General features: G+C 46.7%; 1 protein-coding gene and 1 pseudogene across 2 annotated transcripts in view; both read right to left on the reverse strand.

Moving 5' to 3' along the window:
* Positions 1–1720, reverse strand: part of LOC144129094 (glutamate receptor 1-like) — a 29088-nt gene extending 27368 nt beyond the window's left edge. The window contains exon 1 of the mRNA XM_077663005.1: positions 1345–1720. Coding sequence (XP_077519131.1) covers positions 1345–1426 — 82 coding nt within the window. The 5' untranslated portion in view covers positions 1427–1720. The remainder of the gene's footprint in view (positions 1–1344) is intronic.
* A 1703-nt stretch (positions 1721–3423) lies between these two features.
* Positions 3424–26071, reverse strand: LOC144129095 (glutamate receptor 1-like; annotated as a pseudogene). Its single transcript, XR_013313865.1, has 15 exons — positions 25804–26071; positions 23968–24129; positions 21589–21960; positions 20200–20452; positions 18928–19041; positions 18152–18349; positions 16496–16603; positions 15889–15990; positions 13888–14091; positions 12614–12969; positions 10752–10938; positions 9706–9953; positions 8837–8936; positions 8307–8432; positions 3424–6998 (listed from the first exon to the last, which is right to left on the reverse strand). The product of XR_013313865.1 is annotated as a glutamate receptor 1-like (transcript).
* Between the last annotated feature and the right edge of the window lie 912 nt (positions 26072–26983).

Below are 26983 nucleotides of genomic sequence, written 5' to 3' on the forward strand. Positions count from 1 at the left end.
GCAAACAATGAAAGACACTCATTTGATGCACTTTTTTTCCGGCTCCTAAGTGTTTGCATACACCAAACTATTGTTGCAAGCAAAAACGTGCCGCTTTGGAACTATGACTACTTTCTCGCAACATAAGCATCCAAAATAACGGAAAGTTGGACTAGTTTTACGGCAGTATTAATTTTTGGTCGAACAGCGCAAAGTGAATAGATACGACCGACGAGTGATGATCTTGCCCATTTATTCACTTTGACTGTCCCTATTCCTTTTACGCTGATCCACTAAAAATTGATAGGTGTCCGAGCTTAAGCTCTAACATGTATCCTGCGTCTGCGTGGGGCGCATTGGAATGTACACACCAATTCGGAGCGTCCCGCTCAAGCATCGAGTAAATTGACTTGTTTAAGGATTGCCACTCACGACATGATTCACGACAATGAATTTCTAGGCATTTTAGAACAGCGCGAAAAAAAGACTAAAACACCGCATGCAACACATACGAGCGATGTTCAAAGATGCATAGCCAGCCCCAACTTGTCCAGTTTTCAGTTCTGCATTTCTATAAATACGACCGTGTGTTCGAGTCGATTGTGTCCTGGGGCTCAGTTTAGGAGCTGTGTTTAGAGATGCTCGGCAATAAAATGCCTAAATATTCATCTTTCTTTTTACTGCTATGAGAACAGTGCGTCACTTGGTTTGCATTGTGAGATAGAATAATTAAAAACTTAGGTATAACATAGAAAATAAAAGTAGGAGTCTGTCCATGCTTTCGTTCACTGATTGTTAGGCTTAATGTCTAATGTTAGCAGTCTCCCTCTAGCGGAGATGGGATAAATGTGTTGCTGTGATTGCAAATCGCATTCCCTCAAGGCCAGTCGTTTTGCTCCCGCCGCAAGATCGTTATCTGCCCCACTAAAATATAAAGTGACGCCCCAAAGCACATGGGCGTGGCTAGAAGAAGCAAACGTTCAGCAAAACAAAGTCGCTTGCGTATGCCTTAAATTTATCTTTCTGGTCATCGGAGTGTGCTTTCAGTTCCCAGAAGACGAATTGTTATTAAGATCACAAAATCACCGCCAACCGCTGAGAGGTTCATTGGCGAAATGAGCGAAGCATCAGGTGGTACTGATCGAAGGCCGCTTTCGTCAACTTGTTGAGAGAGCAATTAGTGCACGTCTAGATTCTGAGCGCGTCTGCGGCGAACCATATCACAGGAGTGCACATTTGAGGCCATTGCCGGAGCATGCGACATTAGGACGTCAATGGCCGCAAACTTGCAGGTTGCGCTCACTTCTCCTCCACGCAAGACAGGCTTGAGGAAAGGGAAAAAAGAAATCAAGCTTTGTGACGTACCTATCTTCACAGCTCCGGCCGTACGGAGAGACTGCGTGGCAAGGAGGATGGCCGCATAGGCGAGCAGGAGCAGCTTCTCCATGCCGGCGGAGTTGCTCTCGCCTAGCGTCGACGTGTGGCTGCTCCCCGACAATCACGCGCAAGCGTACGCGCGCGCACAGTCGGCCCTGCCACAGCTTTCGTCCAATTTTTAGACGCTCACGCCCGAAGCCCGGTGCGCACCGACCAGCTCGCACACCCAGAAATGACAAGCGCAGCGCAAGGCGTATTTATCGAGCACGGAATGATGGCTAGCCTCTACGAGACCGCCTGGTGCAGCATCGAGAACAATGATCAGGAGAAAGGATGCCCCTGAAGGAACTCCCGACTGGGATGTGGATGCGGATCCCGAGACGGAGGGGGCATCGATCCCTGCTCGGGCGCAGGGGTCGACGGGAAGGCGCCAGGCCCGTGACGTCAGCTCTTAGGGGAGCCTCCGTGGCGCCGCCCTATCCATCGATCTCGGAATTAATGCTGCTCGGTGGGGCCGGGCGAGCGGCGCCGCCATGAAAGGTTTCAAAAGCAGGGGGCGCTCGCGGAAGGTACGGTTGTTGCCAGGCGAATCCATTGCCGTATTGATGGCTTCGGAAGGGATTTCATGCGTGCCGGGTGGCACAAACTGGAGGGGAGGGGCGCGCTGGAGAAACTGGGTACAATCATGCGTGCGCTCCTGAAATGGGATTAAAAAAAACTGGCTGTGGCTGACTTTTTGCTTCTCGGGGCTGGGCCAGACTGTTCGCTGCTAAGGCTGGACCTTTTAAGCGAATGACGCCCTACATCTTAGGCGAACGTGCAGCGCTGTTCTTTTCGTCTGAAATCTACACGGGCTGCAAAAATTGAGCCATCCTGTCAATGTCCGCAGCCGTTGTGTAAAAGAAAAAAAAATATTTCGGGCACGATCTGATATTGTCCTCCATAGCACTGGGATGTTTTCCTGATGTGCCGAGCATAATGTGACCATAGTACTCGCCATGAATAAAAATGAAAAATCAGAGGATGAAGTGCTAGAACGGAAAAATTTAAGTTCTCGAAAAAAAATTTCGCCGTAATTATTTCTAAGTGGTGTAGACGAAAAAATTAAGAATGCGTGCTTACGAAAAAAGTACCCATACCTTTTTCATTGACCTAAGGAGTTAAATGACCTTAATGAGAATGGCAATCTGGGCTGATTGGTTCCTATGCAGAAATGGAATTGCACTTGCAAATTAGAATGCAAATTTCTGCTAAGCAGTTCACTGCATTGTAAAACAAAAGCGCAGGCTGTTTTGAAGACAATTTCCGCAGTCAAAAGCAGGTAGCAGAAAAGCTAGTAAACCAAACAGCTACCGTCAACCGAACAATCCCAAGGGGAAATAGTGGTTTAGAGACCATTCGTTTTGTGTTAGTACAGTAGCTAAATTGCGCATAAGTTTCTAGGGATTAATCATTTTATTCTTACTCTTGTCACCTCGGCGTTTTTTCACTGATAGTTTTGTTATGTCTGCTGTTATTTTGAGCTCATTTAAATTAACATAAATCCAGTAAGTTCGATGCAAGTCTTAAAACACACACCAAATAAACTCGACAATAGACGAAGAGTGAGGACTAGGCGGGTTGGGGCGGTCGGGGGTCTTACAACAAAGCGTAAAAGAACAGTTCTTTTTTGCTACTCTCTCTGAAAGAGCTTCTGCTGCGTAATGCTTGTGTAGAAATGTTCTGAATTTTCGTGAAGTGATAGGGCACCTTCATAGCATAAGTATATTCTGCACGAAAAGTGGTGGACGCGTTTTCAGCTGTTTACATATTTCACAAGCTTCCGATTCCGTTCTGTAGATTGCTGTAGAAAGAACAACCTCATGCTCATTTCTTTTTATAAACATTCAAGCTGTGTGCCTTTAGATGGTTCCTGAAAGCCTGTCCTTGTATGAAATGTCTCACTCTGCCTTTTATTTGTGCTGACGCTTATAGCTAACCGCAATGAATCCGCCACAGGATTCTGCATGCTTTTGTATTTAAGAACGTGTGAGTGAACCACAAATACAAATACTAAGAGAAAGGCATACGACTGAAACACATGCGTCAACTTTAATGGAGAAAAGCAAGCCTTCATTTTTGAACAATACAGCAATCGCACGCGCACAAAAACATCAGACCTGTCTCTAAAATTAACAGTGCAAACAAGTATCAACGAATGCCATTGTCCTTTAATATTAGGGAATGTTTACTTATCTCAATAAAACGCACATTTCTCTCAACGTACACCAAAAAAGTGTCACCATGCAATACAACGTTGGCCATGAGGTAATAGAAAGCAAGCGAATGCTGTGCACACCCGTCAGAAGAGGAACAAACAATCGCCTTGTGCGGTCCCTGATCGGTGCTCACAAGGCGGAGCGCGCTGAGGGATGGGGCACGTCGGCAATAGCCACAGCACCACTACAAGGTGTCGTAACTCAGCAGGAATGTATTGCAAGGACAAAATAGGACAAAACAACGAGCGATCATTTTCCCTAGCGCTCATTGTCGCGGTGCTCTCCAAGTAGACCCTTGGAGTAAGGCTCTTTTTTCTTGCAGTATTCGTTCATTTCTTCCGTTTTTCCTTTTAATGCGGTCCGATAAATAGCATATCATGCCGATAATAGTGACCCGATGAGCCCGCCCTCTGTATATATTTTGTTAAAGGACGGAAGAAATTGTGAAGGATAAATGTTTTCCGAATTCGGCGCCTATATTGTGTGGTATGCTCACATTCTGAACACGGATCCACATCTCTACGACGAGCCAGCAAGAGTTCCGAGCACTTAACGAGATCTTCGCGCAAAATATCGGGACAGTAGCGCGCCATCATGCAGTGAAACACAGCATCGATCGACAGAGCACTGACAACACGATTCTCAATGAAAATCTGAGCACACCGATATTTTCAATTACATCGTAACAACTCCACCCAAGCAAAGATGTACTTACTGATGCGCTCACACATGAAAACTAGAACAAAAGAAACAAGTTCGGTGGAGAGAGGAACGTTAGCTATGCTTTCTCTCAGTGCGATCAACAGGTGTTATATATTCTGCAGGTGCAATAGTAGATGAACCGTAAGGAGTGCCAACGACTAACTATACATCCGGTATAAAACGACACTTTGCGCACAGTGAATGAGAGTCCACACGTGTACCTTTCTGGTAGCATCGCAGCTAACGCTGCTACCAGAGGACACAGGTCTCGCTTCGCACCATCTTTAGATATAAACTGCACCGGCACTTAACTTGAAGCGCCGGCACCTTCCAAAGTAACAAGGGGTACACACATCGCACCAACGCACTAACTGTATTAGGGAAAGGCTGTCATCTGGGCAATAGAAAGCTGCCTTAGAAAGCACATCACGACCTAAATAGCACGAAAGCAAGCTTTCGAGGGAACCGCGCATGCGAAAACTCTCGCTTAGTGCTCTGCAATTCAGCACTTACTGCTGGAGGAAAATTCTGCGTGCACCTCACTAGAAAAGCCCTCCAATTACACTAGTTCAGTAACTCTGGTTCAAACCCGACGAAATCAATTTAATTGTCGAAGGCTAGAAGGCGAATAAGTCACATAGAGACAAGGGCACCTGCTTAAAGGCGGAATTCTACAACGCTTGAGCAGTCCTCAAAAGCTTACTTGTTTACAATAGGGAGCGTGGTTATTTGATAAGTCCCAGATATCGAGAAAATCGATGGGTCGTATGTTGAAGCACGGGCGTTCCGGGGTACTTCCGGGCAAAGGATTTATTTTTTTTATTATCTCACTAAAGTATAGTAACTCACTGACTCCTAGATAATCCCCTGCTGTTATCTTAAAAGATCTCGGCTACAACGACCCATTCCCTAAAACTGTCCAGACGGCGACTGGGAGTAAACAGGACTGTCAGGTCGGTGGCAGTGACACGCGAAATGATATTATTCAACAATCACGACACCTAACTAACCTTACTATGATCACCCTATGTCTATCCACGCTTACAAGTGGTTTATGGGACGTAGGTCGTGTGAAGAAGAATCAACAACTCTGTACACTATGGTATATGTATATTTTTTTTCTACCGTTTAATTTATTCACCGTCAAGCAAAGTCATGACACTTTAAAACAGTTTCATACTTCGCTTTGTCGTTCAACTGGGCATTGTTCGTCGCGTTGTGCTGTGAAACACTGAAAGGGTAACGACCCTTCTTAATCGTACAATGCCAAAGGCTGACTTTGATCAGTATGAATATTTTCTACAACAATGTGTTGGAAAACAAAGCAGTTACTAGAGGCAAAGGCGAAAAATTTAATGAGCCGGTGACAATAACTTTTTTTTTAACTAGTAACAACATCGATTTTGGTTCTGTTACGCGTCTGTTTCTTCAGACACAGGAGCGCATTTGTCCTTTCAAGCAGCACTACCGATAAGTAAAGCTCGACATCGTAATAATTACAGCGACCGTGCATTGAATTACTTCAGCGAAATGTGCAAAATTTGTTTTTCTTCACCAACTTTTGTTTCGTCCCCCAAAGAAGTAAATTAGCGATGGTGTCGTTACGCCGAGCAATAGGTCAAAACGAAACAAATGTCGAAACAATCTACAAGGATAGGACCTGCTAAAGCTACAGTAATGAGCGCATATGTACAGGGTAGGGTGATTTCAAATGATCTCGTTTCGGCTTGAGCGCTTAGGTGCAGCTCGCAGGTCTCACATTTGTGTATAGTTCGGCAGTGAATGTTTCGAAAAGCGCCATTGCTGAGCTAATTGCGCTTCAAAGCATAGTTATATTGTTGAGCTGGCGAGTTTAGTACCCAAAAGCTTTACGCTTCTGATGTCTAATGAGGACCGCGCACTAAGGTGACATGAGTATGAACCGCAGGCTGCTTAGCTAGTCACATGGCTTTAACTAAACAAGAAATGTTTGACTGGGCGGAAATTTTTATGTATTAGCACAAGGCTGTTTGCAACAGGTGGAAGCATTATTGCAAAGCAGAAGCATAGCTTTCCCCGCCAAAGAATTGCCCCGCTCTTCGTCTCTGAAATAAACAAACACAGAAGATCGCGCACGAAGATCAATTAAATACAGTCAATATTTTCTAGCAGGTGAGATTTCTGCCCATGACGCCTACCCTTTGCGACTACACTGCGCGTCATGTTACATTTAAGCTGGTTTAATGATGTTTTGGAAGCGTGCGCTTAACAGTTTATCTGTTATCTTGGTGTTGATAGAACTGTGTTTAAATCTTGCATCACATGTTACAGTTACAGTCACGAAAGAAAATATAACTAAATTACTGATGTACAAGGTATGAAAAAAGTAAATTTTACCGTTATTGTGGGGTGTTTAGAACAGTTTAGCGAACATCAACAAATGTTTACTAGAACAAAAAGACGAAAAAAAGATGACCCCGTCAGACTTTGTCAAGACAGAGGCTTGTCAAGATAGAAACTTTGTCAAGATAGAAGCTTGAAGCCCAATCTGAGTTCGGCTACAAAAGCAAGCGACGCTTACAGAATCAATTATCAGTTTCATCGCCAAGACACCTGCAGTGCTTGCATTGCTGCGATCCGTTAAGCGATGGTCTTTAACGGTGGCTCCGTCTCCTCCGATGACCTTTCAGACTTGAGGCGAGCCTAAAAAGAAAAAAAATGGTATTGATGGAAATGAGCTGGAGATTTATTACAGCCTCAAACTGTGATTCTCCAGCGCTTCTACGTAGCAGTTTTGGTCATGGTGGAAAGCGATTTCTAAAAATAAAGAAAAACAAATCGTCGTTTCTGTTAGCTACAGAATTTGCTAATAAGTATTATGCGATACAGTACATAGACCGCGTAGTGACGAAGTATAAAGTGTTAAAAAAGTGTGGGATAAGAAGCAAGCAGTAAACTGCTCTGAATGATAACTCATATATACGTCGACTCCACGCACACCATTCGTGAAAACTAAAGAGCCCGTATGGTTTATTTATAGGCCACATGAATTGTGTGGTTCGTTATGGATCGCCAGCGTCTGGAATCTCTTGAAGATAAGACGAACTCGTCATCATCCTTCTGAAATTTTCAAGGGAGTTACGAGAGCCGTACTTCATAGCTTTCAAGAAAATACCTTCGGCTCGGAACCAAGAAAGAAGTACTTGTGTTATTTGCCCGTGCCATACTTTTTTCACACAACCGGAATCTATTCTGCTCAGCTCTGCCATTATGTACGCTCTTAACACTAAGTAGCAAAATAGCGCAAATGACAACTGCATTTGAAAGAGCGCTATTGTACCAATTTGATTGGATGAAGATATCCGAAAAAGTGTGTCCCTAAAATGGACTTTGTGCGCACCTGCAACGTCGCCAATTCTCCTTATGGATGACCTCAAGTGCAACAGCGGGCAGCAAATTGGCACTGCGGAAGCTTCGTTCTTCAATCTAAGATGATGCGCTTTGTTTGAAATTACTACGTGGAATTGGCATTTGGTAGCTCTGCTTGCAGAATATGACCGTACATGACGCTTCATCGTGAAGCTCACAGCCTGACTTTCAACATACGAACAAGTTGATCATAGCGTCCAGTGAGGTCAGTATTTTTTGAGAACACTCTGTTGAGCAGTGTGTGTTCCTGGGCTAGCTGATTGGTCATTGTGTAATGGACTGCACTGGCAGACGAAGCAGCTATGCATTTGTGTGTCCTGCTCTTCTTGTCATTCGTCTGCAGTTTCTATAAATATCATAAATAAACTATGTTACCAGTATTCAATTGGAATACTGACGGAACTCCTCTCCAAGCAGAAGGACAATCAACCCTAGCTTTTAAAAAAAATGTGACGTAACCGCGGGACGCACACGATAACCCTTCGCTTCAACGGTACGCCGCTGTGCGTTCTCACTCGCTCTAACACCACTCATACGTCTGTTGATTTGTGGGCAGTTGCATGAGGACGGTTGCATTCTTACCCAGAGGCAGAGTTTCGTGCAGCCGCGCACCAGCAGTTCAGCCAAGCCGAAGCCCGTGCCCTCCACTGTGAGTATGCCCAGAGCGACGACGACAGGAAAGAACAGCCGCATTTGTATCGGCTCGTCCTGCGTGGACAGACCAGCAAGACGTCTTGTTTGGTCAATCAGATCAAAGGTGTGAAGGGGGTATATATAAGCGCGTGATGTTTTTGAAATAACGAGCTGTAGGTTAGCGTTCATCCTATTTAGTTTTTATAGTTCCATGTGTTTCGTTCAAAATAGTCAGTAATCGGCCCTAAACGTGTTAACCAAGTAATGGCGGTGCGACAGAAAATAACATAAGAAATACGAACTTCCGTGAAAGAAACGCAAGCTTTGGCCTCGATCTTTAGCTCAAAGCCATACCAAAAACCACATAGCTTTCTCTTTTCTTGGCATAGAAAGGCAGTTACTTTCTTACTACAACATTTTCTCCCGTGGCTACGACATCCCCAAGCGTCAAGCTCCGCTCAACGCGACGGCATCCTCACCTTCGCAGGCACGTCGCACCGCAAAGACCACCACCTCCTCTTGATTTCCTCCAACTCCCCAGTGTCCGACAACGTCGCGATGGCCTGATTAAACCTTTCTCTGCGGGAAAAGGAAGAGATAAAAAAAAAAGCTGTAACTATTGTAATTGCATGGGCTTAAAACCGCTCTTGCGTTCGGTCTACGTGCAGAGACAGATGAGACAGGAGGGATTATGTCACATGATAGAAGGTGGATATCAGTTTTCCAAAAAGAAAAACATCCTTCTGATATTATTGCACGATTCGATGTCTCTCCTTGCCTCAAAATGGTGTTGCTATATTTTCGACACTCCCAATTTCATCAGTATATGTACACTATACCAAAAGTAGTGAGATGGTTGGGGAGAGATGGGACGTATTGGTGTCTTTTTATTGTAGATACACTTCCCTTAAGCCTGTAGACCGAAGCATCTTTAAGCGCAAGGGACAAGGGAATCAGTGCTCTCCCCATTTTCATAACAATGAAATGACTGAAGTTTTGATTTATTTATTTAATCGTAGATTGATTGATTGATTGATTGATTGATTGATTGATTGATTGATTGATTGATTGATTGATCGCACAAAACCAGCACAATTTCGTCCGAAATTCGTATTTGAGCTAGTTGGTTCATGCTCCAATCATAAGAAGGCAGCGCAAAAAAAGACAGGTTACAGCAGTAACACAGCAGCAGACAGCAGTCATGTATTCTGTGCTACTGCTGTGTTTCGCGTAGTTTTTTGCACTGCCCTATTATGATTCAATTTCGACCACCCAGTACTCTTAAACTAAGAAGATCAAAATGCATTCTAATGAATGAATGAATGTATGAATGAACATGCGAGCCCACCTCAGAGTGCCGTTCTTCTGCACGGCGAGCGCCACGTGCCGCGCCACGTACGGCGCTCGCAGGACCCTGGCGGTGCACGGTGGCTGGCCGCATAAGTACTCGGCGGAGATGGCGTCGGCGAACACGACTACGTCCCCCGCGGAACTGCTCCGCACCAGCTCCACGCCTTCCCGGAGTGACGTCACCTCGCGGCCTCCCTGTTCCTCCATGTAGCGGTACAGCTTCAGTATCATCTCGTCCTGGGTGCTCTGCGAGGAACGGCTTAAGAGTTTTGTGGCATGCTTCCCAGCACCTATTGGTACACGGTAATAGATTCGCAGAAACTACATGCCGTGCCTCCTCCTAAATATTTCTTTAGGTAGGAAGCGATGACAGGTAAGCTGCCATTTGCACGAGCAGTATTTCGTACTCGCCGGTATTGGCGACAGTTCGCGTTTGACGTGCGCTGTGGACAGTACTCAACCGAGTAAAGCCTCACATTGAGAACAAATTGAGTGGAACCACCGCTTAGGCAGTCACGGTAGCTGGCAGCCGGGTTTTGGTGTTCAAGATTCTCTGCGCATGCAGTCATTGGCTGACGACCATGCCGCTTTCCAATCCAACAGGCTGGCACCATCAAACAGCGTCATTTCTTTCTTAAACGACGTGCGGCAGCGCTCCAGTTATAGGTCCTCACAACGAATTCTGAAAGGCTTCCTGACTGAACTCGTTCCAGAACAGAGGCGTTAAGCTGTGCAAAAAGCGCGAGTCCCTCACACTAGTACCTAGTATGCTGAAACCCAAAATTAGCATATGCATGCATGTTAGGCCGTTACTGTATATCCTGGCGCTTCGTCATTCACCTAGTTACTGTTTTTTTTTGTATCCCACTGCGCAACACAATTTTCTAGCTGCCCGCGTGCAATTCTTGCTAAGCATAAACTAGCGCGGTTTTAAGACAAAGCCAACGTCACAATTAACGCGTATCCCTCCAACACAGAGCACTAGTCCACACGGACACTTGTTCCGCTTTTCCCCAGCGTGTTAGTCGCAGAGAGTACGCTCACCTCAAAGTACCGCCTTGTGGCGGACGTCGGCACCCACATGTGCTTGAAGTGTGTGCTGTCCAATTCTTCCCAGGAATCGATCTCGTACCTCGGCTTGAGGTACGAGGCAAGCTCAGTGGTGTATGCCGAGAACACAAGCACCACGAACATCCACCAGAAGCTGCTCAAGATGCGCCCGGAGATGGACCTGTCGCCGAACATGATCCCGTGAGGAGTAGGCTTAGCAGAAGGCACCGCATCTAGACAATGAGGTTGCGGATAGTTGCCACAACAGCGAGCATCCGTCAAGCACCATGCGCACAGCCGGGTGCAGTTTGGGTGAAACAGGTAGTTACGAAGCAAGTGCTTTTATGAGAAAACCTTGAAACTGCCCTGCAAACCAATACTTTTTTTTTTTCCGTAGCGCCGGTCCGTGGATCCCACATGCATTGCGTAAAGAATAACGAAGAGTACAGCACGGAGGGAGCAGCGAACGTCTTAAAAAATAGAAACTACCAGGCTTGAGGCATATTAACCTTCAAAGCTGTGTTTAAGTTACGTTGTGTTCATGAGCCTCCCAAAACATATGCCCTCCAGCGCAAGGGCTCGTAAATGGCACACATTGCTCTCTGCTTCTGGGAATTAAAATTATAGCCTATTTTTACCATCACTGTAACACTGCCGACAGATCGACACGACCTTCAAGCACTAGATGCAAGAAAAGCCAGAGCGCTCGCACTTGCAACCACTGTGGTCCTCCACGTGGCCTCCATGACTAGGTTACTGAGGTGGTCGGGAGGATGCATATTATCTTATGAAGGCGTGAACACGGCTTTGCACATTTGCCTTGACATCTCGCGACCCACTAGAATGCGCTGACAGTATACGAGAACACGAGCTCCCGTTTTTCCGCTAACTGTAATCAGGATAGTAGCAGACATGTCCGTAACATATCTGTGATGTGACGAAAGCATCGGAGCGCGCAGACCTCAAACGCTTCAGCGAGGCACTGCTTATGAGCGCTGTCATCCAATTCCCCAGAAACTATTGTCCATGGTGCTTCCTTTTTTAACCGCGTTAAACTATGACACGGCAAGGAAGTTAGAAGGCGGCACGTAACTCGAATGAGCAACAAGCTACGAGGAAGGGGAAGAGTGGAACTGAGGAAGAGAATTTCATAGCTCCTTCATGATTTTCACAGCTGACATAACTTTACGTGATCGGGTAGACTACACGTCTTGAGTGACTCAAATGTTTGTGTCTACATGCACCTTGGTATAGGCAAGCAACAGGTGAAACACAGGGTGAAACAATTCAACACAGGTGAAACAATTCAACGGGTGAAACACAGGGAACTAATCTAATCATGCAACGCTCTCGCCGAAGGCCAAACTGACAAAGAGAGAGAGAGAGAGAGACTCTTTAAAGAAGAAACAGAGAATTTAGCCGGCGTTTCAATATCGCTGGCATGCTACTCTGCGTAGGGAGGGGAATTTGGGAGATAAAGACTGAAGGAGAGCAGCTCTTTTCTCTCCAAACATTCGTTTCTGGCCGACCAGACCTAGAGCTATTGATTAGAGGTTTTAGCTTAGCGTAGAGATAATAGTATAGGTATTTATCGGATTAGGTGAATGCCTGCTGAGCATGCACAATGGCAGCGGCACGTCATCTTCCGCTCACTACGCATGCGCAGCAGACACCAAGCTGATTCAGTATACGTCTATGATATGCACGGCGTACGTCTCTCTGCTATGATAAGTATCTGATGTCTTGTTGACTGCTTCATTGTTTGGTGCACGTTTGTCCGCCAGTCTCATTAGAGCTCACGCACGGATACCTGTGAATTCAGCTCCAGAACATTACTGCCGGTTTCAGTACAGTACCTGGTCTTGAAGTTTGCACAGGGTGCGTTAGGCCCGGGGTAGCTCGTCGGAGGAGGCTTGTCAGCGTCCGTCGAAGAGGCGTCAGGTGCCGTCGGCGGCTCGTAGCAACAGTGCGTCGTCTTCACGGAGAAGAAGCCGACCAGGAACAAAACGATGTAGACGGCGAGGAGGGACGCCAAGACGCCCATCCACAGGGGCCACACGAACGGAGCCAAGAAGGTCCGCATGCCAACCCCCTTCAGCGTTGTCGACCTGGCGATTGCTGCTAGGCCTGTGGTGAGCACTGGACGCGTTAAATCCACATCATGCCAGCGCTCGGCTGTGGCCGTCATGTCCCCCACGGCCACATCGGCTTCCTGCGAGTCGCCGAGGATCGAGAACGCTGTCACTTGCTTGGAGAGGGGGCTGTTTGCCTGTGCGTTCAACCTTAACGCCTTCTCACAGAGCAGGAAAATTTTGCTTTGACTGCTAAGAAAGAAAAAGAGGAACGAAGGAAGGAAGAAAAAAAAGAGCAAAGCGAAAAAGAACAGAAGAGGTAAGGAAAGGAAGAAGCCAAGAAATAGAGAGCAAAAAAAGAAAGAGGACATAAAAGAAAGGGAGGAGAACAGGAACAGGAACAGAAAAGAACAATAAAGGAAATGAAAGCATGGCGCACAGGAAAGAAATAAATAAATTGAAAGAAAGAAGGCCATGAAGCTAAACGAAGAAATGAAAAGACAGAAAGAAGAGAAAATGGATAATAAAAGTAAAATAATTATAAGGAATGAAGAAGAGGGAAAGAGGAGCAGAAATGATGGGCGAAGATGACAAAGGCGGATGTATGAGTGCGCACGCACATGCACACACGTGTGCACACAGGAACAAGCAATGCAGTGGCGTTTTTAAAGCCTCCAGGTTAGTCCTATGTTGACAGCAATAAATAAAAGCAGATAAGCGAAATGCACACACATCCAGCAGGCCCACTTAAGCTTAATGTAGCTGTAACGGCCTTGCCTGTTCAGCCCATCTCTGGTCCCACCAAGAGATCAACGTAGCGTTTGCCAACAGTGCTCAGTTACCGACACGTGCAAAAGGATAGGCCATTTATTCTCTTTTTGTGAGTTCCCAGGCCATGTGCAAGGTACGTTATTCGGGGTGTTCAGCAGTGGGCAGTGCTCGCACTCCGCGCTATTCGCATGACCAAATTAGATGACATGGGCAAGCAAGTAAGTAAACAAGGTAAGAAGAAACAGGGAAGCTAGTGGTGCTAGAAAGTAAGCAACATTGTCACTCACCCCATTCAGGAGCTCGCTGACCAGTGCTTCCCACGAGTCAGTGTCCTCAGCTGCCGGGGCTCCGCCCTTGGCAACGTGGATGGCGTACTTGATGCCTGTGATGCGGCTGATGGCTTCCATGAGGTCCTTGCTGAATCCTTCGAATTTCAGGTTTGCCGGGTCCACCTCGATGCCACGACTCTTCCGCATCAGGAACGGTTCTGTCTGGTTTGCATGATCGAGGGGACAAAACATAAGAAATGGGATGCGAGGGAGAGGTGTTGACTCGAGCAAATTACTCCTACGTCTCCCACTTGTTCATTATGTTTTTTGCAGTCAGAAATCTGGGACGTAGTTGGGATTGAAAGTCTCAAAGCTGCACCCGGATTATTGGGGGACGTAGTAGTGGCGTGGTCAGAATTAATTTCGACCTCTTGGGGTTCCCAAGGCCCTTAGAATGCAAATCACACTAGCAGTTTTACATTTCGCCTCCATCAAAATGCAGCGCCGAGATTTGATCTAATGAACTTGGGCCCAACTCAGCAGTCGTACTCCTAGGCGACTAGTTAGAGAACTCACGGCCTAACTGCGCGACACGATATGTGTACGGATCATTCCCGAAGGTATTCAATGTAAGCTTAGTAGCACTGATTACTAAACTACTTTAGCTGAAGATTTCGCGAATTCAGCGAAAGTCGCACTGTAAGGATATTTTGCGAGCCCTACATTTTGCGGAGCGGATGTAGCAGGCACTTTAGTTCCCCTTTCTTCCCCGACGCCTCCAAGTTCTCTAACCCTGCAAAGGAAACTTAGAAAAAAAGAACTTAGCAGGAACTCAGCATGCGATAAAAATAAAGCGCACTGATTTTTCAACATTAATCCTTCAAAAGAGAACAGAGCCGTGTCAAAGACTGACGACTCATTCTACTGAGGAACATAGCCGTGCACGCGCAGTCGTCAGCACACTTTCCGCTTCTAGTTCCAGATAAGAAACAACGTGCTGATATCAAATACTTTGCTCGGAATTATAAGTTGACGCTGTGCCTGAATTGTTCACGTGACATATTTTTCTCGAGCAGCCTGTAATTCGCTTAACAAAAGAAAATTGAAGCCTCGCGAAAATTAAGCCGCGCACAGCAAGCGGCTAGGAGACAAGCGCAAACAGAACGGTGTATTATTCTTTGGTAACATGGTAGATGGCTAGCCGTCGGCGGAAGACGTCTCCACGTCATATCTGGAGCAACGAAAGGGCGCTATCTGTTATATAAAGTATACAAGTTTGCCACCAGATTCAACACCTAGTGATGTAGCCTATGTTCACGGTAATAAAACAGTGAACCGTTCTTGCGTTTGTTAATGACTCCGCTTCTCAAGAGCACACCAGGTGCTGTTGCAGTGAGGCAGAGTACCGTTTTTTCAGCAAAAACTCAAACGTGTGCTGCTCTGTTCTTGTGAGAAGTGAGGTGACCAAACATGCACTACCGACTTGCTCCATTCTGCATTTGCTATCCTGACCCAGCGCCATGGGATTTCTTTCCTGTGGAATGACGCGCAATGTTGCAAGACATTTCTGTTTGTCCGCGAAGATCCCCTATTAAACGTCATTGCGGCTGTGGCTATAGCGTCGAACACCTTTCAAAATTTTGTTATATCATACGGCTGCTAACAGTAGTGAGATGCGTCCGTAAGGTGCGGAACGAAAGGGGTGGAATGAATACATCAGCATGTTTCTGCGGAAATAGAACTGGGGGACTAGTGGCAGCAGAAAGCAAAAGGTCGAGTGGAAGGGGGCTGGACACAGGCAGACACCCTTAAGCTTGCCGATTCAAGTGTTTGACTAGATCTACCGTAACACAGTTACAGTATATCAAAAAGGAAATTAATTAATTCAGCGCAACGCGTGAAAGTGTAGGTTTTGCTTTGTAGTATGATCGTTCAAGTCTTTTCATCCCAGATCAAAGCCTGTGATGGCGGTCAAAGAATCAAACTGTCCGGCATAGCATTTCCTACTGAGCTACCTACCAGAGTCGCTGCTACCCTGTAGACGTAGTCCTTGTCTTGCTCAGAAAGTGATTTGTGTTCCTGTCCAACTGGCATGAAGCCACGGCTCGACCAAGTCCCAGTCTGAAAACACAAATTCAAGTAAAAAAAAACAACTGACCATCGTTTTTAGGATGTCGCGATCTAAGACGCAATACTATAACACCAAAATAAACATGGTCTGTTTACATTGAGATGGCTTTGGGCTAACTGGTGCGACATCGAGCGAATAGGCACAGCGCGGGAGAGACTGTCACGTGTCTCTCACTGTGTCCTATCTCTTCCGCGCTGTATTTCTTCGCTACGGTCTGCTTTTTTTTTATTTTATTTTAAGGCATGCTGAGACTCGCCGGCATGAAGAAAGAGCACATCGCTAAAATGTCCGCGAAATTTTAGTTTAGCTCATGAGCTCAGTTGAGCTTATGAAAAGCAGTGATCTTACGCTCATCAAATCAACGTCATGAAAAAAAGCTTCTGGTACTGACGCGTAGGGTGGCGACTCCTTGCATTCAATACGGTTTGCCAAGAATAGCTCATGTTCCTCGAAAAGCCCCGCATACTGAAAAAACTTTGGCGCCTGGCAGCTTACCTTAAGCCACTGGTTTTTTCCGTTGACTTGAATCACGTCTACCGTGAAATTGACGCGACAACCTCTTTCGTCGAATTCGACCCTCCCCGTCTTCCCATCAAACACAACCTGAAAACAACAAATGTAATTAGGCTGTTCTTCAAGACAGTATCGCATAGTAGACAAATAAATTTTGAAAACAATAGTCATAAAGTACTGTGCTTGCGTTTTTTTAAACATTCACCTTTTTTTTTCGTCATTATCTTTCCTGTAAGCATGCGCCAACAAGCCTAAACCACACTCCGTTCGAACAGAGATCATATTCAATGTTCGCGTCGACATTTCCTGGGCTATCTTTATGCGCTGTATTAACCCCTTGACAACTTAAAATTTAGGTATCACATGACTCGCCATTACAAAGCAATATAAGACGGGTCAGTTGTCACATAAAAAAGATATAGAGTCGTAACATTTGAACCTAAGATGAGCCTCTGAGGCGTTCTAATAATGCATTAGGCTTATTTCACTAGTCATGCGGCCTGGCATGGTAAAAAAAAAACAGTGCAAAAAAATACAGCTGCACAACACAGAGAAGAGGCGGGACTGGTACAAATGAAAAAAAAAAGGGGGGGGGGGAATACTCAGAATAGAAAACAGGGGCAACGCTATCACAACGTTTCGGATAGTGGCACGTCCTCGGCCACCATGTCTCAGTGAAGCCTAATGCTGCGAAAGTGTTTCTTCAGAAAGCGCCGTCACAAAGATACTGCGACGCTGGAGTCAGTTATGTTGTTACCCCGCACCTGTTTCCTATTTACAATACAATACAATACAATCTTTATTCAACATCTCAAACCTCTGCTAGCAACAGATCGTCGATACGGGGAACTAAAGAAGCGGAAAGCGAAACGAATAACCGATAAGCGCTGTTTTCCTAACCCAGCAACGTATTAGTGCACATAAAAGCCTTTGCACATAAAAAAAAAACCTTTTTTGTGGAATAAACCTCAGTTAAAGTCAGGCGTCCGAGTGTCTACCCTCCTTGTCCGTGTGTTTCTGTACGCTGGAATGATGTCTAATAATTATGCGCCATCGCAGTGCTTTTGTTCATACATGCGAAGGTGGTGTAGGCAATTTTTCACAAATTGCATAACGAATGACATCCTAGTCGAAATGAAGAGAAAGAAATGGACTTGAGCAGGGCATGTAATGCGAAGGCAAGATAACCGCTGGTCCTTAAGGGTAACGGAATGGGTTCCAGGAGAAGGGAAGCGTAGCAGGGGGTGGTAGAAGGATAGGTGGACGGATGAGATTAGGAAGTTTGCAGGCATAGGGTGGGCGCAGCTGGCAAAGGACAGGGTTAATTGGAGAGACATGGCAGAGGCCTTTGAGCTGCAGTGGGCGCAGTCAGACTGATGATGATGATAACAAGAGCGAAAAGGTTTAATCGAGTTGGATATAAAGGTCCAACTTCAAAATTAAGGCAACGATGACCTGAGTAATGCGCGTAAGACACTGTGTGTCTTATTGAGTGTGTTGAGCTGAAAGAGCCCTTAAGGCGTAACTAGCGGCTATTGGCGGCCGTGATGGGATGGCTTTCGGCGCACAATAGGCTACAAAGCGGGAGGTGGGATGGGGAGGGGGGGGGGATGAGAGAGGCGTGATGCTTCAGCGTACGCCCTTGAGGTAGGCGTCGACGACGCGGCCCTGTTCCCGGGTGAGGTATGCGATTCGGCCGCACTCGGATGTGGCTCCCGGCGCGGCGCGCACGCGGTCCACGAAGAGGTCCCCGTTGCGGGCGGGGGGCTCCTCCCGCAGGGTGCGGTAGGCGCTTATGAGCAGCTGGGCCGCGTCCACGATGGCCGCCTCTTCAGCCTGCGAGAAACGGCAGCACCGTCGGTGACTAGTGCTGCTGGCGTGCGCCTAGCTGCGGGTGTACACGCACGATTCAAGCAGTTCACCTCTTTCTACCTCATCTATTGAGCTTATCTTGCGTTGCCTTGTCAGGCCACTTGCTTATATATAGCCCAATCTCTGAACTTGTTAAGAGAGAGAAAGTGTTTACTCTGCTAACGGTGAAAGGATAACTCAGGCGGGTTGCCTACAGCGCCCTCCTACGATTGCATCCTCTACCTGGTCTTCCCCTCATCGCCCATCTTCATCTCCAAGTGAAATGGGGATTTTAGGGATATAGAGAGAAATAGATGCAGGCTGCTATAACCCTAATCCGTTGATCTTTTAATTTAATTTTAGCGAAATTAAGGGCCTATTTTTTCCGCTTTTGGTGCCATACACATTTGTCAGCAAGCTGACTTCGGGCATCGCGGGTCCACGTCCGAAAAGCCTAAGTTATGGAAGGTAAGAAATGTAGAAAGTGGTACCAGCTTTTCGTTGAGATAATGTTAATACTGATATATTTGCTGAGATCGCCGCTTAATGAAGGGAATACTTACCGTTGTTTTGTAATTGTAGGTTTGCGTCAATTCCTCGGTGTTCTGAAACCTAAAAGCTGTGATGTTGATGGCAGCGAATTCAGAGACTCCTTCAAGATACCGGTGGCTTACAACCTAAAGTAAAGGAGAATGAAAAATGCGAATAAATCGCATAAGTGTTTGACACTGCGACAGGCTAGTATAATCTAACAATTCTTCTTAGATTTTATTTTATTTTATTTTGTATTCCGCTATGCCAACTAACAATCATCCGGCAATAGCTAGGACGGCTGTTGACTGAGCTAATGCTAAAACAGGACCAGAATTGAAGACAAGCAGTAGAAGTATTCCGACCATTACTTCTATCAGAAACGTGCCCAGTGCCGGCAAAGGCAGAAAATTTCACTTTCCTTCGTATGATGATAGTGATGGAGCTAAACACATCGCATCCATTCTCTCTGATGCTGCCCGGAAAAATGCATTGAGCCTATTATCGAAACAAGTGTCTTCCCAATGGAAACGCAAGCGTATCATGCATAATGCTCACTGCGTGCACGAAGCTACGCAGTATTTAATGTCACAGCGACATACAAATGGTGGCTCATGCGCTGATAGACCCTTTTTTACGGATTCGCCAAGAGACCGAAACAAAGATGTAGTCAACGGTCCCATATACGCCAATAACGAACTGAAACTCAGACAACCGGTTTCTTCAGTAGCAAACACTGAACACATCGCGACAGCAGCAAGAGTCACGCTTACCATATGTCGGTAACGCTGGTATCGCCGCACATATTAAAGCGCTCTAAGAACACTTTTTTTTTCAGGTATGCCTGCATCTTTTTTGTACTGTCATCCTTCGTCACTTGTACGAGAGGATAGAAGTGCACGTGCATGGTCGCTTCTCCAGCGCAGAGTACAAAACTCCAGCGCAGAGTACAAAAAAGATGCATAACACGGCCAAATGCCTTTGGTGAACCGCCCCTTCCCTTCTATCTTAACCGCTCCAACATTGCACATGTGGCGGTAAAGTTCCTCAGCGGTAAATGACGTCATGAGGGTAGATAAACTTCATCGAAAAGTGTTCCAGGACACCCCGGAGCTTCTTCCTAGAAACTGCGCCCTGCCATATTTGCCTATGTATTTGTCTTTGCTTTTTCTCATTTGGCAAGTGGATATAGCCTTGTTGTGGCGCACCCCCATGAATAACCAAGTTTTGAAACTCCTAGGCGAGCCATGCACTAGCTGCAGCTCAGCAAGGGGGGGGGGGGGGGGGGGGGGGGGGATACTGACGGGCCTCGCGAGCACGTAGTGGTAGTTCCTCCTGCCCCATGTAGATGTCGCGCACGTGCCGGATGACGATGTCCTTGGCCAGTTCGTGGTCGCAGTCGAGAACCACCAGCTTGCGGCCGTGCGGGTCGACGCGCTCCATGCTGGACAGCAGGGCGTGCGCCTCGGAAGCGCGCGAAATGCGCAGCGGCGCGCGTCACGGCGAGACGCGCTCGACCGCCCGGGGGCTGCAGCAGCCGCTCCAGGGTCACCAGCGCTGCAGCGGTTAGAAAAAAAGTACAGCGCAGATAAATACAGGGAATCACGACACCGAACTTTAAGCCGTCGGATCAGAGGGTTCCACGTTTGGCGGTGAAGAAAATAGTCCACGAAATTAGGGAAAGCCTCTGATGATGATGATGATTTTGTTTTTAATGGCGCAATGACAACTTTAGGCAAAGAGCGTCATGACACAAAGTCGTTCGGTCCATTCAAAAGCGGTCAGAGACCCAGTTTGCAAGCATTTTATCCCAGATAAGGGGAAAGCTCCAATGCATCCAATGTATCACCGGTGGGAACCCGGCGGCACCTGTGATCGAACCCTGCATCTATAGCATACGAGGCGGATGCTCAACGATTAGGCCGCCGCTTCGGTAAGTAAATGAATGAATGAATGAATGAAATAAAGAAAGAAAGAAAGAAAGAAGGAAGGAAGGAAGGAAGGAAGGAAGGAAGGAAGGAAGGAAGGAAGGAAAGAAAGAAGGAAGGAAGAAAAGAAGGAAAGAAAGAAAGAAAGAAAAGAAAGAAAGGAAGGAAGGAGGAAAGAAAGAAGGAAATAAAGAAAGAAGGAAGGAAGGAAAGAAGGAAAGAAAGAAGGAAAGAAAAAAAAGAAAAAGGAAAGAAAGGAAGAAAGAAAGAAAGAGAAGAAAGAAGAATAGAAAGAAAGAAGGAAATAAAGAAAGAAGGAAGGAAGGAAAGAAGGAAAGAAAGAAGGAAAGAAAGAAAGGAAAGAAAGAAAGAAAAGGGAAAGAAAGGAAGGAAGAAAGAAGGAAGGAAGGAAGGAAAGAAGGAAAGAAAGAAAGAGAAGAAAGAAGAAAAGAAGGAAAGAAAGAAAAAAAGAAAGAAGGTAGGAAGGAAAGAAAGAAAGGAAGAAAAGAAAGAAAGAAAGGAAGAAAGAACGACGATCGTAGTAGCTAAACGTTATACGCATATATACGTACGCAAGTTTCCTTGTTGAGTTTAACTCAGCGACAGACCATAGAGTGCATCGTCATGGCAGAGCAGTATGTATACCTTAATTTCAACGCCTCCTTCAACACTTTTAAAGGGGGCAAAAAGAAAGGGAAAAAAAACTTTAAACGGGGCACTTTCCTAATGCGGGTTCCACAACAACGTTGGCTAAGTGCACCTTACCGTGATCCGAATCGTAGAAGAAGACAGCCGAACGGAAGTTCCAGGCTCGGGCAAGATCCAGCACCGCCGCCGAAAGGTCGGGAATCATGCTGACTCCCAACCATGGCGGCTGATCGGCCGCCTCCTGCTGGTCCTGAGGCGCGAGCCTCGTCGAGGTCTCGTCCGTAGTCGCCGGCGTTGTCCCGTTGTACGACGCGTCGTCCGGGCTATCGTCGGGAGCGGCGCTGCTGTTGTCAGCAGCGCACTTCTCGGGGACCGTGGTGATGATGCGCGGCACGTTGGTGCTGGCGAACAGCGAGCGCACGGCAGCGTCCGACAGCCCCGACGTTGGCAGCAGTATCGTCGTCGCTCCGGCACTCAGCTGTCGGCACACTGAACAAGAGACGAAACGCATAGTTCGTGAATTGCCGAAACTCCGCTCTAGTCTTGCTCGCAATCCTTCTCAAGTTATGTTTGGTCAAAAGAGCAATACTTTTTGAAGCGAAAAGCTTCACTACGCTAGGTAAAGCAGTCGTCGCGTAGGCCGAAGAATGACCTTGAACGACCTTCAGCCCAACCAGGTTAGCCTTGTTTGACCATATGTGGTGCATTTACGGTGTTGAACCCTTGACTCCTGACCTTGACCTTAAGTTGGCCTTTCACACTGGGTGACCTTTGCGCTGAACTTTTACCTTAAGGACATCCGATGGGGTGGTGTGAAGCCAAGTTGTGACATCCGATGGGGGTGTCTTAAGACCATGTGATGCCGCGTCATAGCCGCGTGGTCGCGTGGGTATAATATATAGAACGGCTGCCGCGAGCGTGTAGCGGAGCTGCCATGGACGAGCCTCAGACGCTTAGCAAGCGTCCTTGCTTTTCGCTGAATTCCAGAGTCAGCCAAGTTAAGCCACTGCCAATTTTAATGTATTAAAGCATGAATCGTTTTCTAGCCATCCTTCACTACATGATTCAAGGGCACCAAATTAAAAGAAAAAAGAAAGCATGTAAAATTTAGTGGATACTTTATAAATACACTCGCAGCTACATGAATCAAGCGGCCGTATTTCCGCATTTCGTGACGATTCATTTATTTTTCATTCCATTTAGTAGTGTCGTCGTCCGTGACGCAAACATGAGTAGGTTGGGGAGCGAACGACCAATCACAGGCACGGCTAGTCCGATCGCAGCGCCACCGCTAGCCATCATACTGCAACTGTATCCAGTCCGGCTGAGTCGCACGAACCATGGTCCGCCAATTCGTCGCACAATCATAGCACAGTTTTTAGTGCGCCAGCACTTATAATGATTATTCCCCGCATTTAGCTCTTGTGTTTGTCTGCCTGTTTGTCTGAAGCCATTAGTTGGCGTGCTCGAACCGGGAAGTGAACATGTCATCTCCTCATTACCTGCTCGCAAATATCAAACACGAACAGTCGTTTTACATGTCGCACTTTGAGTCACTCAAGATGTTTGGTGGTACTGAACACCTTTCTACGTTACTAGTTTCCGTAGGGTGGTAGAATTTTTTCACTCACCATTTGGCAGCGGTGTTCTGGGACTGTACGACCGAAACTAGTGCCGTAACTTACGCCGTATTTGAACTTGTGTCTCGGAAAACTTTTGTACGACCTGCTCAATTACCCTTCATTGCAAAGTCGCTCTTGAAGACCGCGTTACCTTATATCATACAAAAACTCAGCCATTTAATACAACAGTGCGTGCTACATAAAGAGGCTATCTGGTCTCCTTTACTGTATCAAGTGCTGAAGGTGCCGTACTAGCACACGTGACGCAGGTATGCGCGAAGCCACTAGTAGTTGAAACCGCTTAATAAACGTTCTCCCATCTGAACTTTACCGTCTAGGGGATCTGAATCACCTCAACCAACAGAAAACTAACTGCACCCGCTTCTATTTGCAATTCAGCGCAACCAAATAAAAAAAAATTAGCTGTGATTTAAACTTTGGTAAACCGTGGTGAGAAATGAAAGCTTCCTTTGCATGGCTCCGTTCACAAACGCCACACACACTGCCGAACGGACTGTCCGTAAAGCGTTGATGAAATGCCCGATGGGGCAGTTGCCACCTCCCACGGTGGGCATATTGTGATGAAGTCAATAGGTCACATGACCTATTACAATAGTTCACATGACCTATAGGACATATAGGGCCTATAGGACATGACAATAGTACACATTACAATAGGTCATATGACCATTAATAAGTCACGTGACACCTGTCACGTGACTGAACTGACGCTGCTCTCTTGAAAATCTAGCGTAGTGAAGAAAAAATGTTCCAGTGTTTGCTGAAACAGCACTGAAATTGGCGTATTAAAGAGCCTTTCACTTTCCCTCCCGTGGCTTCAAGCGGGTCATCTAAACCCATCCCCAGCGCTCACGTTCGTGCGTCACGGTGAAGAGGTCGTCGTCGTGGTCGACTGTGGCGGCGTGCGTGTTGAACTCGATGCCCAACCGCCTGGCGTTCTGGCTCGTGTTGAAGTTGCTCATCGCCCACTCGAACTCACGCCACGCATCCCGGTGACTCGGCTTCAGCAGCACACCTGCAAAGGGTGCCAGAAAAGAAAAGATGAGAGACGAGCGTTTCACACGTCCGCATTTTGAGCTACAACTAGAACAGACGTCCAGAGGCTCCCTCTGTTGTTGTGCACACAAGTGACTTCGCCGCCATCTAGCTGAGTGTAGTGGAGAAGCCCCCCATGCGTTCTTATTCGCTGAAATTGCTGGCAGCCGCCGAGAAAAAAAAGCATGCTCATTAGCTTAAACAACGAACAACTTAAAAGGCCGTTTTTTCACCTCAAGGTAAGTGATTTATGCGGAGCTTCGAATGCGCGTAATTGGCGCATGCCTTGTATTAGAAGATAGTGATGTAGTTTCTTGACATTTGCACAAAAAGTGTTTTTATGCTGTCGTCGCATTTGTTCTTCAGATAATTCTCGACTTGAACCAACGGGAAGGTTTTTTTCTTATTTTATTTTTTGCTTGACGAAAAAAGGGGTTTTCTTTCTCTTTGACACTTCTGTGTCTTTTCGCAAATAACTTGCAGAAGATTACCTGTGTTTATCTTTTTCACAGTTAAGTCACAGTAACGAAAACGTTGCTGTCGTCCGACCAAGTTGTAATTATCTTTTGCTGCACTGCACCTTTCTTCGTCAGGACATTGAACGATTATAGCTGCCCTCCAGCTGATGAAGTTACATCCTCCTGCTGCAGTCTCATCAAATTCCAGGAAAACATGAGAAGGCACGTCCAGCAGAATTGCAAGCAATGGCTCGCGTTAAAACTATTAACGATAACTAAAATTTTGCACCCATCACTATCTACAGGATGGTGTAGATACTAATAAGCGCCTGTTAATAAGGTCTTTGAGGTTTTATACCTCCACATAAGAAAAACAACATGTCATATCGCCCTCATGTCCTTGCTTTAAATATGTACAGATGCAACAGTATTGAGCGATATCCGTGTAGCAAGTCCTGAGCTATGCGCGTAGCAAATCCTTTTATTTTTCCATTGGACTCAATTTTCTTGAATAAATTTACTGCCAAAATATACGAAGCGCTCTTGAGATCGTCAGTAAAACCTTTTAAGCGGATTTCCTTCAAGTTTTTACTCCGCCAGCGCGAATAAAAAATAAATCGGGAAGGCAGCGTAGAATCTTAGATCTTCTCTTTATGAGTTTTGATTTTTTACCCTGAGTCTAAAATAACAGGGAACACTGTTAAAATTGAATCACGCGGAAAAGGCTATAAACATTCCCCGTTGCTGTTTTCTTTTCTTTTTTTCTTTTTGTCTTGTACTTAATGTGCGCAATGAACGACTAGAATAGTGAATAAGGTCACATACCAGGCCAGCTGCATTTATTTCTACGGAATGGTGTCAACCGAGAAAAAATGCCGCAAGCTAGGTCCGAACTATAATGCAGCTAAAAGTACAAATCCTTATAATGAGTCCTGACAGAATTTGAGCAACCCGTAGTTCAATTTGATTACTGCTTGTTCATAAAAAGTTCGTTATTTCTTTCTTTGCAGCCGTTACCCGCATAGTGTAAATCAAAGATATGAAAGTACGGTCCAGCGTATCTACTAAGCATCAAAACAAACCGACGCGCAGGATGCGGTGCGATAATCACTCATTCCAGGGCAAAGTGAAGGCAGACTCTGGCGCCGAAACAGACTAATCGAAGATATTAGCGATGGGAGTGATGAGGTACTCACCGATTCTGACAGTCTGGCAGGCGCCAAACCAACAGACGAGGCACGCGACCAACAGCAGAAGCATCGGCCGGCCTCGGCGGCTACCTGTCGGCAGCGACTCGGCACCCACAGCGGTGGTCGTCATCGTCACCCGCATCCCAGAGACCCGGTTCTCTCTCGCAACTCACAGAGCTGACCCCTCGGGCACCGTGGAATAAACAATCGCCGCGTTCTTTCGCCCGAGCAACTGCGTAAGGTTGTTCCTCACTCAGAAAAAGGGTCCCGGAGACTCGAGTTCGGCCGCACTTTTTCCCCAGCCAGCGTGCGAAGCACGGCCTCGGTGCGCCGTCGTCCACGCTGCGACGCGGAAGATTCCGCCTCCATTTCTGGGACCGGGTCGGGAGTGTATGTTTTGGCTTTGCCCTCCTCTTCCACGGCCTCCCAGGGATCCGGATGCTGCGTCCTTCCCTTTGCTTCTCTACTCCTCCTTTCCTTCTCCGTCCTTGCTTCCTTCCTTCCCTCGCTTCCACTCCGGGACTCTGGGGCAAGGATGACGTCACAAACCGGGGCAGCGCGCACCTGTCGCCATCTGTAGGGGAACGGGAGAAACCGGCGCGCCGCGGCCGCCGTGCCGTTCGCGTGCTACGCGGATGAAGCGCACCTTGAGCTCGCAAAAAGCGGCGCGCCGGGAACGACGCTGTCCGGGCAACAACGGCACGTAGACGAAGCAGCGAGTAGGAGTCCCGTTGGGCACGCGGCTTGGCGCCGCTGTCGCACGCCTCTGTTTGTTTGCGCTTCTCTTTCTCTTTGTTGACCGTGGAACAGCTGGCCTCGAGTCTCGTCGTCGCCATGGCAACTGACACGAGACAAAATGACTCTTCTCGTCACGTGGATCGTACGTGATAGCAGAACACGAATATGGGCCTCACGTTAACGGGGTCGGCCAGCAACAGCTGCCGGGACCGCATGCTGCGCTTCAGGTTTTGCACTGGCCAAGGGCTTTTCTCGTTTTTTTTTTTTTTGCAGCGAGTGTGCGTTTTTTGATACGTCCTCATCAAATTGAAGCGGGGAAGTTATCCAACGATGAATCGAAAACAGTCAACAGTTCTTCATTTACGCGTATATTAATAATCAGCTAGCCTTCATCAGTACTCCCGCCTTCGTGCTTTATCATTTATTTCCTACGCTTTTCATTTCTTTT

Source organism: Amblyomma americanum, chromosome 4 (assembly GCF_052857255.1).
Source record: "Amblyomma americanum isolate KBUSLIRL-KWMA chromosome 4, ASM5285725v1, whole genome shotgun sequence".
Taxonomy (NCBI): Eukaryota; Metazoa; Arthropoda; class Arachnida; order Ixodida; family Ixodidae; genus Amblyomma; species Amblyomma americanum.